We start from the raw sequence: 16739 nt of genomic DNA on the forward strand, positions 1-16739 counted from the left end.
GTCTCTGAGAGTGCATTCATGTTATTTATTTATTTTTTTTGTATTTTTTCTGAAGCTGGAAACGGGGAGAGACAGTCAGACAGACTCCTGCATGCACCCGACCAGGATCCATCCGGCACGCCCACCAGGGGCGACGCTCTGCCCACCAGGGGGCGATGCTCTGCCCCTCCAGGGCGTCGCTCAGCTGCGACCAGAGCCACTCTAGTGCCTGGGGCAGAGGCCAAGGAGCCATCCCCAGCGCCCGGGCCATCTTTGCTCCAATGGAGCCTTGGCTGCGGGAGGGGAAGAGAGAGACAGAGAGGAAGGAGGGGGGGGGTGAAGAAGCAAATGGGCGCTTCTCCTATGTGCCCTGGCCGGGAATCGAACCCGGGTCCCCCCACGCCAGGCCGACGCTCTACCGCTGAGCTATCCCGCCAGGGACGTTATTATTTTTAAAATCACAAACGAGTAAGAATTATTTTAAGAATACCCATTAAAGTGTTTTTCTATTGTATTAATGTACTACTGGGGGAAAAAGAATGTAAATATCACTCGCGGCCCTGGCCGGTTGGCTCAGCGGTAGAGCGTCAGCCTGGCGTGCGGGGGACCCGGGTTCGATTCCCGGCCAGGGCACATGGGAGAGGCGCCCATTTGCTTCTTCCCCCCCCCCCCCCTTCCTCTCTGTCTCTCTCTTCCCCTCCCGCAGCCGAGGCTCCATTGGAGCAAGGATGGCCCGGGCGCTGGGGATGGCTCCTTGGCCTCTGCCCCGGGTGCTAGAGTGGCTCTGGTCGTGGCGGAGCGACGCCCCGAGGGGCAGAGCATCGCCCCCTGGTGGGCAGAGCGTCGCCCCTGGTGGGCGCATGCGGGAGTCTGTTTGACTGTCTCTCCCCGTTTCCAGCTTCAGAAAAAAAAGAAAAAAAAATATCACTCGCAATTTCGTCTTTACCTGTAAAAATATTTTGAACCAGGTATGTGCCACTTGGCATCTTCATCTACCTTTTGAAGTTCATTAGTTTAGCCAACATTTTAGCGTCTGTTAACAACACTTTAAAAAATCACTTTATATATTAAATACTAGTGGAGAAAACAAGCAATACATAATTTTTATAAATAAATGGTATACCTGGAAATGCTGAGGTCGCCGGTTCGAAACCCTGGGCTTTCCTGGTCAAGGCACATATGGGAGTTGATGCTTCCAGCTCCTCCCCACCTTCTCTCTCTGTCTCTCTCTCCTCTCTGTCTCTCTCTCTCTGTGTCTCTCTCCCTTTCTCTCTCCTCTCTAAAATGAATAAATAAAATTAAAAAATTATAAATAAATGGTATAATGTGTTATAAGGTGATATGTGTTATGGAAAAAGGAGAGCTGACTTGGGAACTGAGGGATGCTAGGAATAAATACGAAAATTTAGACCTAAGATTTTGAGGAGATGAGGGAATCAGTCATGTTTTACTCAGGAGTCAGAACTCTAGGGTTTTTTAGTTACAGGAGGAAGGACTTGGGAGAAATAGGGCTATTTCATCTTGACGGGAACCAGAAGTCCCTATTTTAATTTTTCACCAATTCATACTGTCAACGATGGTCATTGGCGCCAATTCAATGCCAAGAGGAATCCACAATTTGGGATGGGGTGAAGAAGGAAACTTTTCAGTGCAAACAGCTCGATTGTGATAGAACACAGCCGTGAAAACGGCATGGCTGTGAGGCATACCTGGAGCCAGGACTCTCTGGCTAGACACCTCTTCTCTGCTCTTCAGTGGTCTACTCTGCCCTTTGCCAGTCTGCTTTGTGCAGCTCTGGGGTTTTTTGGGAGGATCTCTGGTGCAGGTTAAGTTCAGCTGCTTCCTTTCCTGGCCTTGGACCACCTGGCAAGAGCAATAAAGTGATTTGCAGTTTGTAGCTGCCTGTGCTGGGCTTGTAGGTGCCTGGGAGGGGCTATCCTATGGAATGATGCTAGCTGCCACCTGTGCGGGGCTTGGGGCTGCTTAGTAAGAGGCATGCCGAGGACAGCTGCTGCTTGTCTGGGCTTTGTGGACCTGGAGGTTTTAGGAATACGTGCAGCTGGTTGCTTGTGTGAAAAAGCTGCTGAAATTGGTTAAGTTTTTGTGTGACTTGGGTGGGGCAGTGTCTCAGAGAATCATCAGGGTGGAGAGTGGTGTTAGACTGATGGAGACTCAGATTTGGTGACCCCTTCCCAGAGGCAGATTAAGGTACGTTGAGGTCCCAGGTGCAGAAGAAAATATTGGGCCCCTTAAAAATTAGAGAGAGGAAAAATAAAAATACATGTTAACCGTATTTTAAAATAAATAAAAAATACTATGTACTATTAATGTTAAGATTGCACATATGAAACTAAACTTGGTATCATTAGAAAAGAGTGTAAAGTTGGGGTTTTGTGGGGCCCTTCAGAAGTCAGGGCCCAGGACGGGCATCCAGTGCGCCTGCTGTTAAATCCGCCAATGCCCCTTTCCCTACAGGTGTGTGTGGGAAGTTATCAACAAAAGAATAATGGTGACTTCCAGGACTTCCTCCTGTACTTCCCAGGCTGTGTGTGACGTGTGCTCAATGGACAGTGGTGCCTGACAGCACGTTTGTCCTGGAAGAGAGCTGCCCCTCTAGCCTTCACCTGGAAACTAGATGATTCAGTTTCTCCCTGGTAACTTTGGTGTTCCTTTGCTGGAGCTTAGAGTTAGTGTTCATGAGTGAGTGCTTGCTTGGGCCTTTTAAGAAAGGCCAGTAGCCTTCTGTATTACCCAAATGGAACTCATGATTTTTCACAGCCAGTAATTGTGGGGACTCTTCTTTCTGAACCTGGTGCTCTGGGAAGCCTAGTGTGGGGTTGAAACCCCTTGCTCCTCAGCGAGGACCTCTGCAGCTAAGATAGCTCTCCCAATCCTTAACTGACGCAGGGGCTTTGGGGACCCCTTTCACCTCTCAACTTTTCAAACCAGTCTTGAAGTTGCTTCTTTATATCCTTAGAGTAATTCAGTTCAGCTGTTCTTCAGGTGTTCTCAAAAGTGGCTATTCTATAATTTAGTTGTAATTCTGATGTGGTCATGTGAAAAGGTGAGCAGTGTTTCCATGGTCTGCCATCTTGACCAGAAGTTCCTTATCATTCATTAATTACATAAATATTCACTATGAAAATTTATATGATTAGATTAACAAATAAAGGAAATTCCCCTCAAATCCAATTTTTTCTAATATCCAGTCTCACCCACTATAGGTAAAAAATGTATCAAAGTGTATTATTCTTCCAAATTTTGTTTGGGTGTCTGTGTGTTTAGAAGACAGTATTGTTGGCAGACTGGACCTCCATTACTGACTATAAACATTGGCTCAGTAATAAGACAGTTATGTCCTTTCTAGGTGACCTCAAGCCTGAGATACTGCTATTATTGTCAAAAAGGGAGTGAATGACATTTTGTCTTCCAGGGAGGAGTCAGTTTAATAGAAGGCTTAGGATTCTCAAAAAATTACTCTTTGGCTATAGGCAAATTATGTCTATCTTAGCACTGGATGACTGAAGTAAATCACAGCGCACAGACTTCAAATCTTTGCAGGCTTAAAAAGGAAGTTTCCTTTGTAAGGAATGGCTAGGGCCTCTGCCTTCAGTGCACGAACATGAGTGACTTATCAGAACAGGTTATTGGGGAAGTTAACACAGTGTTCAATAAGAGTATTACTAGTAAGATTTGCCTCATGATTTTTGCCCACTAGTCTTAAATGTAAAACAAGATTAATTTGAATATGCAGAGAAGAAAAGAACTTTGGATTTGATAAGAGGCTGTTGTTTTTTTTTAAAGGCCGATGGTGTCAACAAAAAATTTAAAATCTGTGTCTGCTACAAACAGAATAATCTCTGAGTATGCACTAGATTAATGGAAGTACCTTGGGAAATTAGGTCAAAATAAAAAGAAAGTATGAAACAAATAGCATAATGATAAACAAGACATTTATTTTTCATACTCATTTGAAAGAAAGGAGAAAAGTCAATTTGTACTACCCAATGATGGTGTTTCTGAGTCTCTATTCACTCCATAGAATTGGATAGGCTGCTGGATCTCATAAGATTTTGTACTCTTAATTCATAAAGAGAATTTCCTCTGAAGAATGTGGTCAAAGGGTGAGCCTATGTGAGCAGCTTCGTTGGTGTACAGCCAGACTTCCTCTCTGAGTGAAGCTTTTCCCACATTGGCCACATAGATATGGTGTTTCTCCTGTGTGGATTTTGCCATGGAGTATACAATTTCCCCTGGTATGGAAACTCTTCCTGCACTGTACGCAGGCATATGGTTTCAGACCTGTGTGGACTCTGATGTGAACAATTAAGCTTCCTTTCTGACTGAAGGCTTTTCCACACTGATCACATCTATAGGGCTTCTCACCACTGTGAACTCTTCTATGAACAGCAAGGTTACTCTGATTCCTGAAACTTCTCTGACAAATAGCACACTCATAGGGTTTCTGTCCAGTGTGCAGTCTTTCATGAACAGCCAGACTACCTCGCTGACTAAAGCTTTTCCCACACTCCTTGCACTGATAGGGCTTCTCTCCTGTGTGTATTCGCTGATGTGTAACAAGATTGCCTTTGGCTCGGAAGCTTTTCCCACAATGGGTACACTCAAAGGGCTTCTGACCAGTGTGGATTCTTTCATGTAATGTTAGACTACCCTTTTGCCTGAAGGATTTTCCGCATTCCTGGCACTCATAGACCCTCTGTCTCACTTCAGGTGAATCTTCCTGTAGTGTCTTAAAATCTGGGGATTTTTCTTCCACCTTTTCTTTTCTGAAAGAATTCTGTAAATCCCAGCTTGAGGATCCTGTGGCCTCAGAGTGATCATATTTGTGGTGGGCTTCTGTCATCACATCTGGTAAAATGAGAGGGAAGTTATAAAAGATGCACCAATATGCCGAGTGAGAAGAATAGGGAAAAAAGAGACAATACTTTGTTGAGAGCTTATGATATACCAGACATTATATAGTGAACTGTGCATAGATAATTTAATTCTGAAAATAATTCTATGAGATTGTTACGGATAAGGAAATGAGAGCATAGGGAGGTTGTCAAAGATCATGCAGGTAGGTAAGGATAGAGTTGGGATTCAAACACAGGCATGTTCCACAGCAGTGTTCTGCCTCTGTATTTTGTTTAATTTAGCCTCCCAAATAATTTTGTGAGGTAGACAAAAATAGCTCCAGACTCAGAAAAATTAAGAAAACTATACAGGATCACATAGAGCCCCATGCCAAAATTTTATCTGACTTTAAACAGGTGAGGATCCAGGTTGTGCAGGGAAATAAAGCTTTAAAATTTTGGAGGTACTCTATTCTGGAAAAGTATAGATGTAGGAACAGGATCTTTAAGAGACCAATGCAAGAGACGAATCCTGAAACAGATTTTATTAGCTTCATGAGAAATCCACTTCTGCACAAGTCTCCTTTCCTGACATTTGGAATAAACTCCATGATGTCAGAAAATACGTAGTAGAATCCTTGGAACTTTACACTTATCTCTAATCCCTAAAACCCCATAGAGTAGAGCTTGTTGTCCTATTTTATACATGAAGACAGTGCAGTTCAAGTCAAATAACTTGTCTGATAAAACAGATCGAGCCAGAGCTACAGAATCTGATCCAAAGAATTTTTCCCTTTTAAATTCATGTAACTTCTAAGCTATGGTGGAATTGAAATAAATTTTGGTTTGGAAGCTATTCTCAAACACTTTCTATGCAGCAATTGACAGTATTTTCCAATATTGCCTTATATCTGAATCTTCTACTGCCCTTTAAATATGGGCCTAATTTATCACTATTAACAGTTTTCTTGGAGTCATACTAGCAAGATTTTTCTCATTGATCCTCTGCCTTACCCTTCCTTACTCAGTGATTGCATTGAGATTTGAAGCTGCTCGTTCATTCTCTGAGAGACTACCTCAAGTTTATCTCCATATCAGGCTTGTTGTTCTGCTGTTCCTACTGTTATGCCTAAGTCCAACTTGCAGGCTTTTCCAGTAACCCCAGGAATGGTGAAACGAGCAAAGGAATGTCTCCTCTACCTCCTCAGTCTGCCAACCACTGCTGAGGGCAGGGACACTTTATGAGGTGAGCTGAGAGCATCCTAGCAGTCAAGTGACTCACTCACTGAAAAATGCTACATTCTGGGCATATCTTCCATGACAGTCCAGCAGGGCAGCTGTTGGAAATCCAAACATGTCCACTCCTGCTGTATGACCTTAATCACCACCTCTTCAAATGAAGTTTCCATAGGCTTTTCTTGAGCACCTGAGGAGGAAAACATCATCCAAACAAACAAAAATAAAACAGAACAAAAACAGGAAAGGAGAATCGGTGAGTGAAAAGATTAAAGCCAACAGGAATTCCAGTTTGAGGTATGAGTAAATGGAGGAACTCTGGATAGCCTGATGTAATGTTAGTCACCTATAATGTAACAGCAAAATGGCCTTAAAGGTTATCATTACCACACACAAATAAGCCCAAGAGGAAGCAGGTGAAAAAGTAGGGAACACAGTAACACATCTCTCTCTTCCTGCAGTTCCTAAGACAATAGGCACTCGTGTTTGTTCATTAGCCTTTGCATGTGATTAGAATATTCCAATTCAGTCCCCCATTTAACTATCTGCTATTTGGACAGCCCCCAAAGGAATTCAGAATCTAAACAACTAAACATTCTGCCTTCGTGATTTGCTCTACAATGGAAATGGCTATAGCTCTCCTCTTCAATCTTCCCTGAGTTATAAGGACAGAATAAGACATTTCACATGTTACCTTTAAACAATTCTTGGGAGGCTCCAGCTCCAGATCCCCCTTCCCCTGCCACTCTTCAACATAAGTGGATACCAGTTCTGAGGGAAACATCAATACTTGGAAAAGGAAGACCTACTTTGGAATCCAAAATCAAGCCCAAGGCATTCCAACTATGGTGAGTAACTTGCCCAAATTCTCAGAGCCAGTAAGGAGTCAAGGTGAAAGAAAGATTCAAATCCAGTATTTTTTAGATCCAAAGCCTATACCTTCACACTAGACAATTCTCTAATTTCATATCATTCAAGAGCTGGTGGGAATTTTTCTAAAATGCATCAGAATGAATTAAGGCTTGGCCAGACTTCACTACTTTTCTAGATTCTAGGAAGTTTCTTGCCTCAATATCTTTTTCTACGTTTTTTCTTTGGAATATTCTCTTTTTACTTCTGATTAATGTGTTCTTACACACTTTGTAAGTGCTTCAGTGTGTAATCTTGTTTCCCTCTTTCTCACCAAAATTCTTGATCTAAGCCTGGCCAGGTGGTGGTGCAGTGGATAGAGCGTTGGACTGGGAATGAGAAGACCTGGTTCGAAACCCTGAGGTCACTTGCTTGAGCGGGGCTCACCAGCTTGAGAGCTTGGGTGCGGGGTCGCTGGCTTGAGTATGGGATCTTAGACATGACCCCACGGGTCACTGGCTTAAGCCCAAGGTTGCTGGCTTGAGCAAGGGGTCACTCGCTCTGCTGTAGTCCCCTCCCCCTCAAGGCACATGTGAGAAAGCAATCAATGAACAACTAAGGTGCCACAATGATAAATTGATGCTTCTCATCTCCCTTCCTGTCTGTGCCTATCTGTCCCTCTTTGTCTCTGTCTCACACACACACACAATCTTGATTTAATTAAACAGTAGTATGAAGCACCTGGTCTTCTTATCAACTGCACATTCTGATACATGATGTAGTACAGAGAGGCATTTTAAAACTCTTATTTGGGGGGCTCACCTCCAGTTTGGAGTACAAACGACAAAGGAATCCCCTACCAGTGTTAGGATACTACTGGGCATTCATTTTAAGTTCAAGGTATTACTGCTCAATAGCTGCACACCCACCAAAGGTCAGTGGAAAGTACCTGGCACCTGCTGCCTGAGGGTGGACTCAGTCCCTGCGGAAGTCAGCAAATTGTTTAGTCAGAACAAGCGGGTATGACGTACAGCTCTGCCTCTCCACACACCGTGAGATTCTCCCCAGTAACCAACTCAGCTGCTTCTCAGGAACGTCTTTGGTTAATAAGAGGAAACTGTCTTATTTTTCTCTATATCTCCTGTCTGAGGAATTAATTTCCTGAAGGAGTTGGAGAAAGTGACTGTCTCATAGCAATATTGCTTTTTCCTAGCAGAAAGGCTATTCTCCTCTTGAAAAACTCAGCATTAGGCTGTGAGGGACGTGGATTCTTGCCTTGGTTTCGACATGCGACCGTGGGCAAGGAACCAGACAGCCCGACTCCATTCCTCACCAGCTACCCAGGTTAGTAACACTTTCCCACCAGGCAGCTCCCGGAAGGAAAAACCAGACGTGCAAAGTGTTTAAGGCCCAGGGCTGAGAGCCCTTAAAAGGCGGGGACGAGAAGAGGGGGTGACTGCTGTCTTCGGAACCTTCTGGGGCAGTCTCAGGGTTAGGAGACCTGGGAAGCGGCTGTTTACTCCGCCCCACTGAACCCACTACGCCCTCTCCCTCATTTACCCCCTCGACCCCTCAATTACCCCCGATGTACCCCTGCCCGCCCTGGGGACCCTCACCGCAGGCCTCCCCGACTCAGGCCCGCCCGGCCGACGCCGTGCACACTCCGCGCCGGTGGCGTACCCGCTGCTCCGCGGCCTCTCCCTCCGCGCTCGGCCGGCGTGCTGGACCTCGACCCCGCCCCTCTGCGCTGGCGGGACCCTTCTCCGCAGTCACAGGCTCCTCCCCTGGCGGCGGCGGCCTACCCCGCAGGCCTGGCCTGCTCCGGCCGCGGGTTGGCAGCGGCCAGCTAGCGTGGCCCTTGCCCACCTGGGCACTGACCTGCCCGCAGCCTCGCCCACTGCAGCAGCGCAGGTCCGCACACAGACAAAGGCCCGCTGGGCCGGCGCGGCCGCCGCGCCCGCGGAGCCGACCAGACTACAACTTTCAGGAGGCTTTGCGTCAACCCGCCCTCCAGGCCCTGGGCCACGGCGCTCAGCTTCCCCGGGGCACTGTGGGAAATGTAGTCTTTGGAGGATCGCTCCCACCCCACCCCAAGATCGGGACTTGTTCTGGACTCGAGCTAAGCGGCGCAGCCAATTCTGTGAGGCTGGGAACTGGGGAACACAGGGCTCCTCCGGGCTGTGTGGGGAAACAAGTCTTAAGGAGATGTTGGTTGATAAAACCTTGGTGCTGAGGGGTTTTGTGGTGAGTGCAAGGGTCTCAAGTTCTGCCTACTTTTTACTAAATGTTTTTCTTGCTAAATGTTAAAGGCTAAGCTTCCCTTTGGAAACTAGAGGTTTTTTTTGTTTTTTTTTTTTTATAAAAGTGGTTTAAGCATTTTGACTGGAATGAGAATTTACTAACAGTAAAGATATATATATATATATATATATATATATATATATATATATATATATATATATATATATATCTGTATCTCTGTAGAGATACAGATAGAGTCAGAGAGAGGGATAGATAGGGACAGACAGACAGGAATGGAGAGAGATGAGAAGCATCAATCATCATTTTTCCTTGTGACACCTTAGTTGTTCATTGATTGCTTTCTCATATGTGCCTTGACCGTGGGCCTTCAGCAGACTGAGTAACCCTTTGCTGGAGCCAGCGACCTTGGGTCCAAGCTAGTGAGCTTTGCCCAAACCAGATGAGCCGACGCCTAAGCTGGCGACCTCGGGGGTCTCGAACCTGGATCCTCCACATCCCAGTCCGACGCTGTATCCACTGCACCACCGCCTGGTCAGGCTGGAAACTAGAGTTTTGATACGAGTTACCTGTTTCGTTTACTTGCTTCAAGTAAATAAAACCACCTTAGGAGAACCGCAGCTCCTCTTAAATAGAGTCCCACAAGCGGTGGTCCCCTAACAGATTTGGCAATTCCAGATGGGGCTCTGTTAAAGGTCTCCCTCTCCACTTGGTGTGAGTGCTTGGTGAAGCAGTGGGCAGGGGCAGCTCCTCCTGGGCCTTTGTCTCCACCAGCCCGAGGATCTGTCCTGTGGGATACTTTCACGTGGTGCTGACCACCAGGATGGCTGTCTGACCTACCTGGATAGCCAGGCATAGTGGCCACTTGAATTTGTTTCATTCAGGACTTTAGAAAGGAGGCAAGTCGGTCATCCCCCAGGGTGACTTTGATGAGCATGTCTCGTTTTCAGTGTAGGGTTGTCAGGAAGGGAGATTCAGTTCTGGTGCATGCTTGGTTTCTGGCTGATAAGGCAGCAACTGTCTCTGGGAAGCCAGATTCAGGGCCTAACCCAGGGCTAACTCTGGGGACTGGAGGGATAACTATGGAGCCAGCCGAGACACTCTTGGATGACTCTCTCTTGTCTGGTGGCCTGTACTGCAGTAGTTTTTAATCTTTGTGTGACCTTGTTTGTCTTATATATAAAGGTACTGGACTTGCAAAATGGGCCCATTTTAAGTGCCAGGTACTATGTTGGGTGTCAGAAACACAAACGTGAAGAAGACACACTCCCTTTTCCTAGGGAGGTAGCTGACAGTCCAGTAGAGAAGACAAACATGCCACATTCCTCATAACCTGGACCAGCAGTGTCTCACAAAGAAGTCCCTGAGTGTGCAGGGGAAACTCTGAAAGCCCTAACTCCTGACAGGCCCCCTAGCACAACCTCAGAGCTCTCTTTAGTGCCTCCATCATCTGTTCCAGAGTCAGAGAAAGGGCACCATGGGACAAAGTGCAGTCACCACTCCCTTTCATCTAGAGTATTTACTGTATGATAAGGTACCAGAGAACTGTAAAACTTAGTATTGGCAACGCCATTGTAAAGAAGAAAAGTCAGTCTTCTTGCCCCCTTCTTTCTTTCTTTTTTTAAATTTTTTTATTTTTTTTTATTTTTCTGAAGCTGGAAACGGGGAGGCAGTCAGACAGACTCCCGCATGCACCCGACCAGGATCCACCCGGCACGCCCACCAGGGGGCGATGCTCTACCCATCCGGGGCGTCGCTCTGTCGCAACCAGAGCCATTCTAGTACCTGAGGCAAAGGCCATAGAGCCACACCCAATGCCTGGGCCATCTTTTGCTCCAATGGAGCCTCGGCTGCGGGAGGGGAAGAGAGAGACAGAGAGGAAGGAGAGGGGGAGGGGTGGAGAAGCTTATGGGCGCCTCTCCTGTGTGCCCTGGCCGGGAATTGAACCCGGGACTTCCGCACGCCAGGCCGACGCTCTACTGCTGAGCCAACCGGCCAGTTGCCCCCTTCTTTCTTTAGAGAATGAAATGAGATGGATGTGGGAGCTTCCTGGCTTACAAGGATGACTGGGTCATTTAGTTTAACTATAGTTCTCTGAAAGAATAAAGGTTATCTGAAGAACTTCCTTTCCCTTTCAATAAGAGACAATATTTACATATCCTACACTGATTTTAACTCTTCCTCCCTTCCTGGAATCCTGAGAGTTACATATACCTCTAGACAAAGGAATGGGAGGTAGGCACTAAAAGATTTGTGAATGTCTTTGATATGTAAAACAACATCACTATTGTGTTACCTTGTAAGTTTTAATATGTAGGAATGTTTTTATAGATCCTATAGATGAATGTTGTAAGCTTGTTAATGATTAATTATTGTGTCATGCTCCCCCTCCTTTTTCCCCAACCTACATGTGATCAAGTCTATATAACTAGCTTCAGGGCTGTTTTGCATACACACGATTTGGGTTAGCTATACCATGTGTAAGTCATATGCAGCAGGCTTATTAATAAATCTCGTAAAAATTTTTCTATATCCTGCCTTGGTGTCTCTACATAAATCCGCAGAATTAAGGTATGCTACTTTACAACAACTGACACTTCTTTTTAACAGCCTGGTGGGGAGGGCGCACACAGCAAAGGCTGGTCCTCAAGTCTGATTAGGCAGTGCTGTGTGGGTGTTTCTGCTCCCCCATGCTCTTCCAAGGCTGTGCCCCAAGGTTGGGTGACACTGTGAACTTCCTTGGGCCCACAGTCTTTCTTCTGCTGATGAACAAACAACACTGTGCACCTGGAAGTCACCTGGGGCATGTGAGTTCAATTGAAGTCAGAATAGCTGTAGATGTGAGAACATGTTTTAGATCTGGTTATGAAAGTAGATGACAAAGCTTTGGCAAGAAAAGTTGGCTGTAAAGAGGGACTTTAGTCACTTTTCTCAATTAAATCTGTATAAATTCTCTTAAAGGGTCTTAGGAAAATGGACAGATTGAATGAAAAATGGGGAAAAAGTGATTTAGAATTGTAATTGATGAAACTCGATACACCCTAGACCAGGGGTAGTCAACCTTTTTATACCTACTGTCTACTTTTGTATCTCTGTTAGTAGTAAAATTTTCTAACCGCCCACCGGTTCCACAATAATGGTGATTTATAAAGTAGGGAAATAACTTTACTTTATAAAATTTACAAAGCAGAGTTATAGCAAGTTAAAGCATATAATAATAACTACTTACCAAGTACTTTATGTCAGATTTTCACTAAGTTTGGCAGAATAAATATTTATAAAACAACTTACTATAGTTCAATCTATCTTTTTATTTATACTTTGGTTGCTCTGCTACTGCCCACCATGAAAGCTGGAATGCCCACTAGTGGGCGGTAGGGACCAGGTTGACTACCACTGCCCTAGACAGCCACTTAGCAGTTTTCATTCAGATCTACAGGGGACACAGTCCTCAATGACAAACTGCACCTTAAGGCACACATTCCACAGGAGGGAGAAGGCATGTTAGAGTGACAGCAGTGCAGATTCAAAAAAATGCCAAGGAACTATTCCCTACTTCACATGCATTTCAAAACACAAGGAAAGGACAGACAACTTAATAAATGGTATATAGCAAAAGTCTAGCCATTTGGGAAAGAAAGAAAATTAAATGTTTACCAACTCTTATGCCAAGATAGCCTCCAGATAGTTAAATATAAAATGTCCAACTCAGATCTCTAAAAGGCCCAGAAGACCATATAGTGTTTTTTTTTTTTTTCATATATACTCTAGGCATAGGAAAGATTTTCCTAACCATGGTAACAAAGGCAGAAGCAATGAAGAATAAGATTGCTGGATTTGGTATACTCCTGTCAAAACCACTGCTAAATGAAGTTAGCACATGACAAACTACAAAAATATTAACTGTCATACTTAAAGACACCATACAAATGAGAAAAAGAAACATTTCAATAGAAATTTGGCAAAGAAAGACAAGATGGCAGTGGAGTAGGTGGACGTACCAACTTCCACCTCCCAGAACCAAAGTGGATTACAAACTAATTTTAAGAACTATCATCTGGAAAAACCAACTTTGGACTAAACTAAGAGGACTCTTCAACCAAGGAGCACTGAATAAGGCACACTGAGACTGGTAGGAAAAGTGGAAATGCGAAGAGGGCTGCCCAGCTCCCCGGAGCGAACAGCAGCTGGGAGAGACTTGCGTGGCAGGAAGTGAGTTTAGCAGAGAGGGGAGGGTCCTGAGTCCCAGGAACAAAGCCCCAGCCTGCAGCTCCAGAGCCTAGAAGAGGCGTATGGACAGTATTTAGCTGGAAACAAGACAAGATACTGTTTGTGAGAAAGACTGATTTCTCAGACCCAGGATTCTTCTTAAAGGGACCGTGCAGAAAACCTCTCTCACAACCACTCACCTGGGGCTCCAGGGACAGGGAGAGAGGAGAGGACCAGAGAAGCAGGAAGAGAGTATAATCTAGGAGGCACAGGGAGAAACATTTTGAGAGATAGCCACCCTAACCTCTCGGATGAGTCACTCCCCAAATCTGAAGTGAATATTTCCCCTGGAAACAGCAATACCAGCAGAGGGAAGCAGGACACCAACCAAACAAGCTCTCCTGTGGCACTCAGAGCAGAGTTGCATAGAAGGAGGGAGCTTTCAGGACTACAGTAGTGAGTCTTAAGGTCTGAGCTTCAGCGCCCCCACCTGCACGGCTGAGGGCTCGCCCAAGGGCAGGTGGTGGCGGGACATGGAAGTGCGGTTCTGTTGGTGGGGGCGGAAGCCGGCTGGCCACCACTGGCGCCCAGGAGTGAACTCAGTCTTGCCTGGCTGGGGAGGAGTGGACGTGCAAAAGTGGTCAAGCCCAGCTGTGGGCCGCCTGCAATCCAGCCTGTGGGGGAAGGGTGGGAACCCTGGAAGGGGCAGAGACCCACCCTTGAGCAAGGGTGCAGGAGCACAGCCTTGCCCCGCCTGTGGAACCGAGGCTTGTGACCTGACTTGGGAGCCCGTTCCTCCCGCGGGGGTGGAGCCAAAAGCCCAGAACAGGCGGAGTCCTGCTACTGAGTGTGGGCATGCAGTCTCACCCGGCCTGTGGAGCTAAGGCTTCCAGCCATCCCATGAGCGGGCTTCTCCTGTTGTAAACAGATCAAAGGAGAAAAAGAATATTACAAAAGAGGAATAGAGTTTTAAAGAATAAAATGGCAATAAACAATTACATATCAATAATAACCTTAAATGTAAATGGAATAAATAATCCAATCAAAAGACATAGAGAAGCTGCGTGGATAAGAAAACAGGACCCATACATATGCTGTCTACATGAGACACACCTTAAAACAAAAGATGCACATAGACTGAAGATAAAAGGATGGAAAAAAATATTTCATGCAAATGGAAATGAAAAAAAAGCTGGGGTAGCAGTACTTATATCAGACAAAATGGACTTTAAAACAAAGGCTATAGTAAGAGATAAAGAAGGTCACTACATAATGATAAAGGGAGCAATCCAACAGGAAGCTATAACCGTTATAAATATCTACGCACCTAATATAGGAGCACCTAAATATATAAAGCAGACTTTGATGGATTTAAAGGGTGAGATCAACAGCAATACTATAATAGTAGGGGATTTCAATACCCCCTAACATCACTAGATAGATCCTCAAGAAAGAAAATTAACAAAGAAACAGCAGACTTAAAGGACATACTAGATCAACTCGATTTAATAGATATCTTCAGAACCTTTCACCCTAAAGCAGTTGAATATACATTCTTTTCAAGTGCTTTTCTACATTCTCTAGAATAGACCACGTTAGGGCACAAAAGTGGTCTCAACAAATATAAGAAGATTGAAATCATATCGAGCACTTTCTTTGATCACAATGGCATGAAACTAAAAATCAACCACAACAGAAAGACTGAAAAATACTCAAACACTTGGAAACTAAATAGCATGGAATTAAATAATGAATGGGTTAACATTGAGATCAAAGAGGAAATTAAAAATTTCCCAGAAATGAATGATAATGAGTACACATCGACTCAAAATTTATGTGACACAGCAAAAGCAGTCTTGAGAGGTAAGTTCATAGCATTACAGGCATACCTGAAGAAGCTAGAAAATGCTCAAATAAACAACTTGACTCTGCATCTAAAAGAACTAGAAAAAGAATAGCAAGTAAAGCCCAGAGCTAGTAGAAGAAAGGAAATAATAAAGATCAGAGCAGAAATAAATGACATAGAGGCTAAAGAAACAATACAGAGGATCAATGAAACCAGGAGCTGGTTCTTTGAAAGGTTAATAAGATTGATGAACCTTTAACCAGACTCACCAAGAAAAAAAGAGAGAGGACTCAAATAAATAAAATTAGAAATGAGAGTGGAGAAATAACAACTGGCATAATAGAAAGACAAAATTTGTAAGAAAATACTATTAAGAACTGTATGCCAAAAAACTAGACAACCTAGATGAAATGGACAAATTCCTTGAAACATACAATCTTCCAAAAATCAATCTGGAAGAATCAGAAAACCTAAACAGACTGATTACACCAAATGAGATCGAAACAGTTTCAAAAAATTCCCAACAAAGAAAAGTCTGCGGCCTGATGGCTTCACAACTGAATTCTACCAAATATTCAAAGAAGAACTAACTCCTATCCTTCTCAAACTATTTCAAAAAATTTAAGAGGAAGGAAGACTTCCAAGTTCCTTTTATGAGGCGAGCATAATTCTGATTCCAAAGCCAGGCAAAGACAACACAAAGAAAGAAAATTATAGGCCAATATCTCTGATGAATATAGATGCTAAAATCCTCAACAAAATATTAGCAAACTGGATCCAACAATATATGGAAAAAATCATACGCCATGATCATGTGGGATTTATTCTGGGGAGGCAAGGCTGGTACAATATTCGCAAATCAATCAATGTGATTCATCACATAAACAAAAGGAAGGAGAAAAACTACATGATAATTTTAATAGATGCAGAAAAAGCTTTTGATAAAATTCAGCACCCATTCATGAGCAAAACTCTCAGCAAAGTGGGAATACAGGGAACATACCTCAACATGATAAGGCCATCTATGACAAACCCACAGCCAACATCATACTCAATGGGCAAAAGTTAAAAACGATCCCCTTAAGATCAGGAACAAGGCAGGGGTGCCCCCTTTCACCACTCTTATTCAACATAGTTATGGAAGTCCTAGCCACAGCAGTCAGACAAGAAAAAGTAATAAAAGGCATCCAAATTGGAAAAGAAGAAGTAAAACTATCATTATTTTCAGATGATATGATATTGTATATAGAAAACCCTAAAGTCTCAGTCAAAAAACTACTAGACATGATAAATGAATCCAGCAAGGTGGCAGGATATAAATTGAATACTCAGAAATCAGAGGCATTTTAATACACTAACAACGAACTGTCAGAGAAATTAAGGAAGCAATCCCCTTTACCATTGCAACCAAAAAAATAAAGTACCTAGGAATAAATTTAACCAGGGAGTCTAAAGACTTGTACTTGGAAAATTATAAAACATTGATAAAAGAAATCAGGGAAGAT

General features: G+C 44.1%; 1 protein-coding gene across 6 annotated transcripts; it reads right to left on the reverse strand.

Moving 5' to 3' along the window:
• Nucleotides 1–3915: 3915 nt before the first annotated feature.
• On the reverse strand, nt 3916–8872 carry ZNF32 (zinc finger protein 32). 6 transcript variants are annotated; one of them, XM_066350078.1, is made up of 4 exons: nt 8601–8872; nt 7870–7902; nt 6122–6261; nt 3916–4848 (listed from the first exon to the last, which is right to left on the reverse strand). In XM_066350078.1, the coding sequence occupies exons 3-4, from the start codon at nt 6189–6191 to the stop codon at nt 4097–4099; spliced, it is 822 nt and encodes a 273-aa protein (XP_066206175.1). In that variant the 5' UTR covers nt 6192–6261; nt 7870–7902; nt 8601–8872; the 3' UTR covers nt 3916–4096. The 6 variants fall into 6 exon arrangements, with proteins under 6 accessions (XP_066206175.1, XP_066206173.1, XP_066206174.1 ...); XM_066350076.1 differs by having other exon boundaries at nt 8537–8872; XM_066350077.1 differs by lacking the exon at nt 7870–7902.
• Between the last annotated feature and the right edge of the window lie 7867 nt (nt 8873–16739).

Source organism: Saccopteryx leptura, chromosome 9 (genome assembly GCF_036850995.1).
Source record: "Saccopteryx leptura isolate mSacLep1 chromosome 9, mSacLep1_pri_phased_curated, whole genome shotgun sequence".
NCBI classification, from domain to species: domain Eukaryota; kingdom Metazoa; phylum Chordata; class Mammalia; order Chiroptera; family Emballonuridae; genus Saccopteryx; species Saccopteryx leptura.

Bases quoted from the DNA above. Each gene is read 5' to 3' on its own strand.
- ZNF32 (XM_066350077.1), bottom strand. From the start codon at position 6,191: ATGTTTGGATTTCCAACAGCTGCCCTGCTGGACTGTCATGGAAGATAT. The intron at 4,849-6,121 runs GTGAGTGAGTCA...TCATTTTACCAG, and splicing joins CCAGAATGTAGCATTTTTCA to ATGTGATGACAGAAGCCCAC.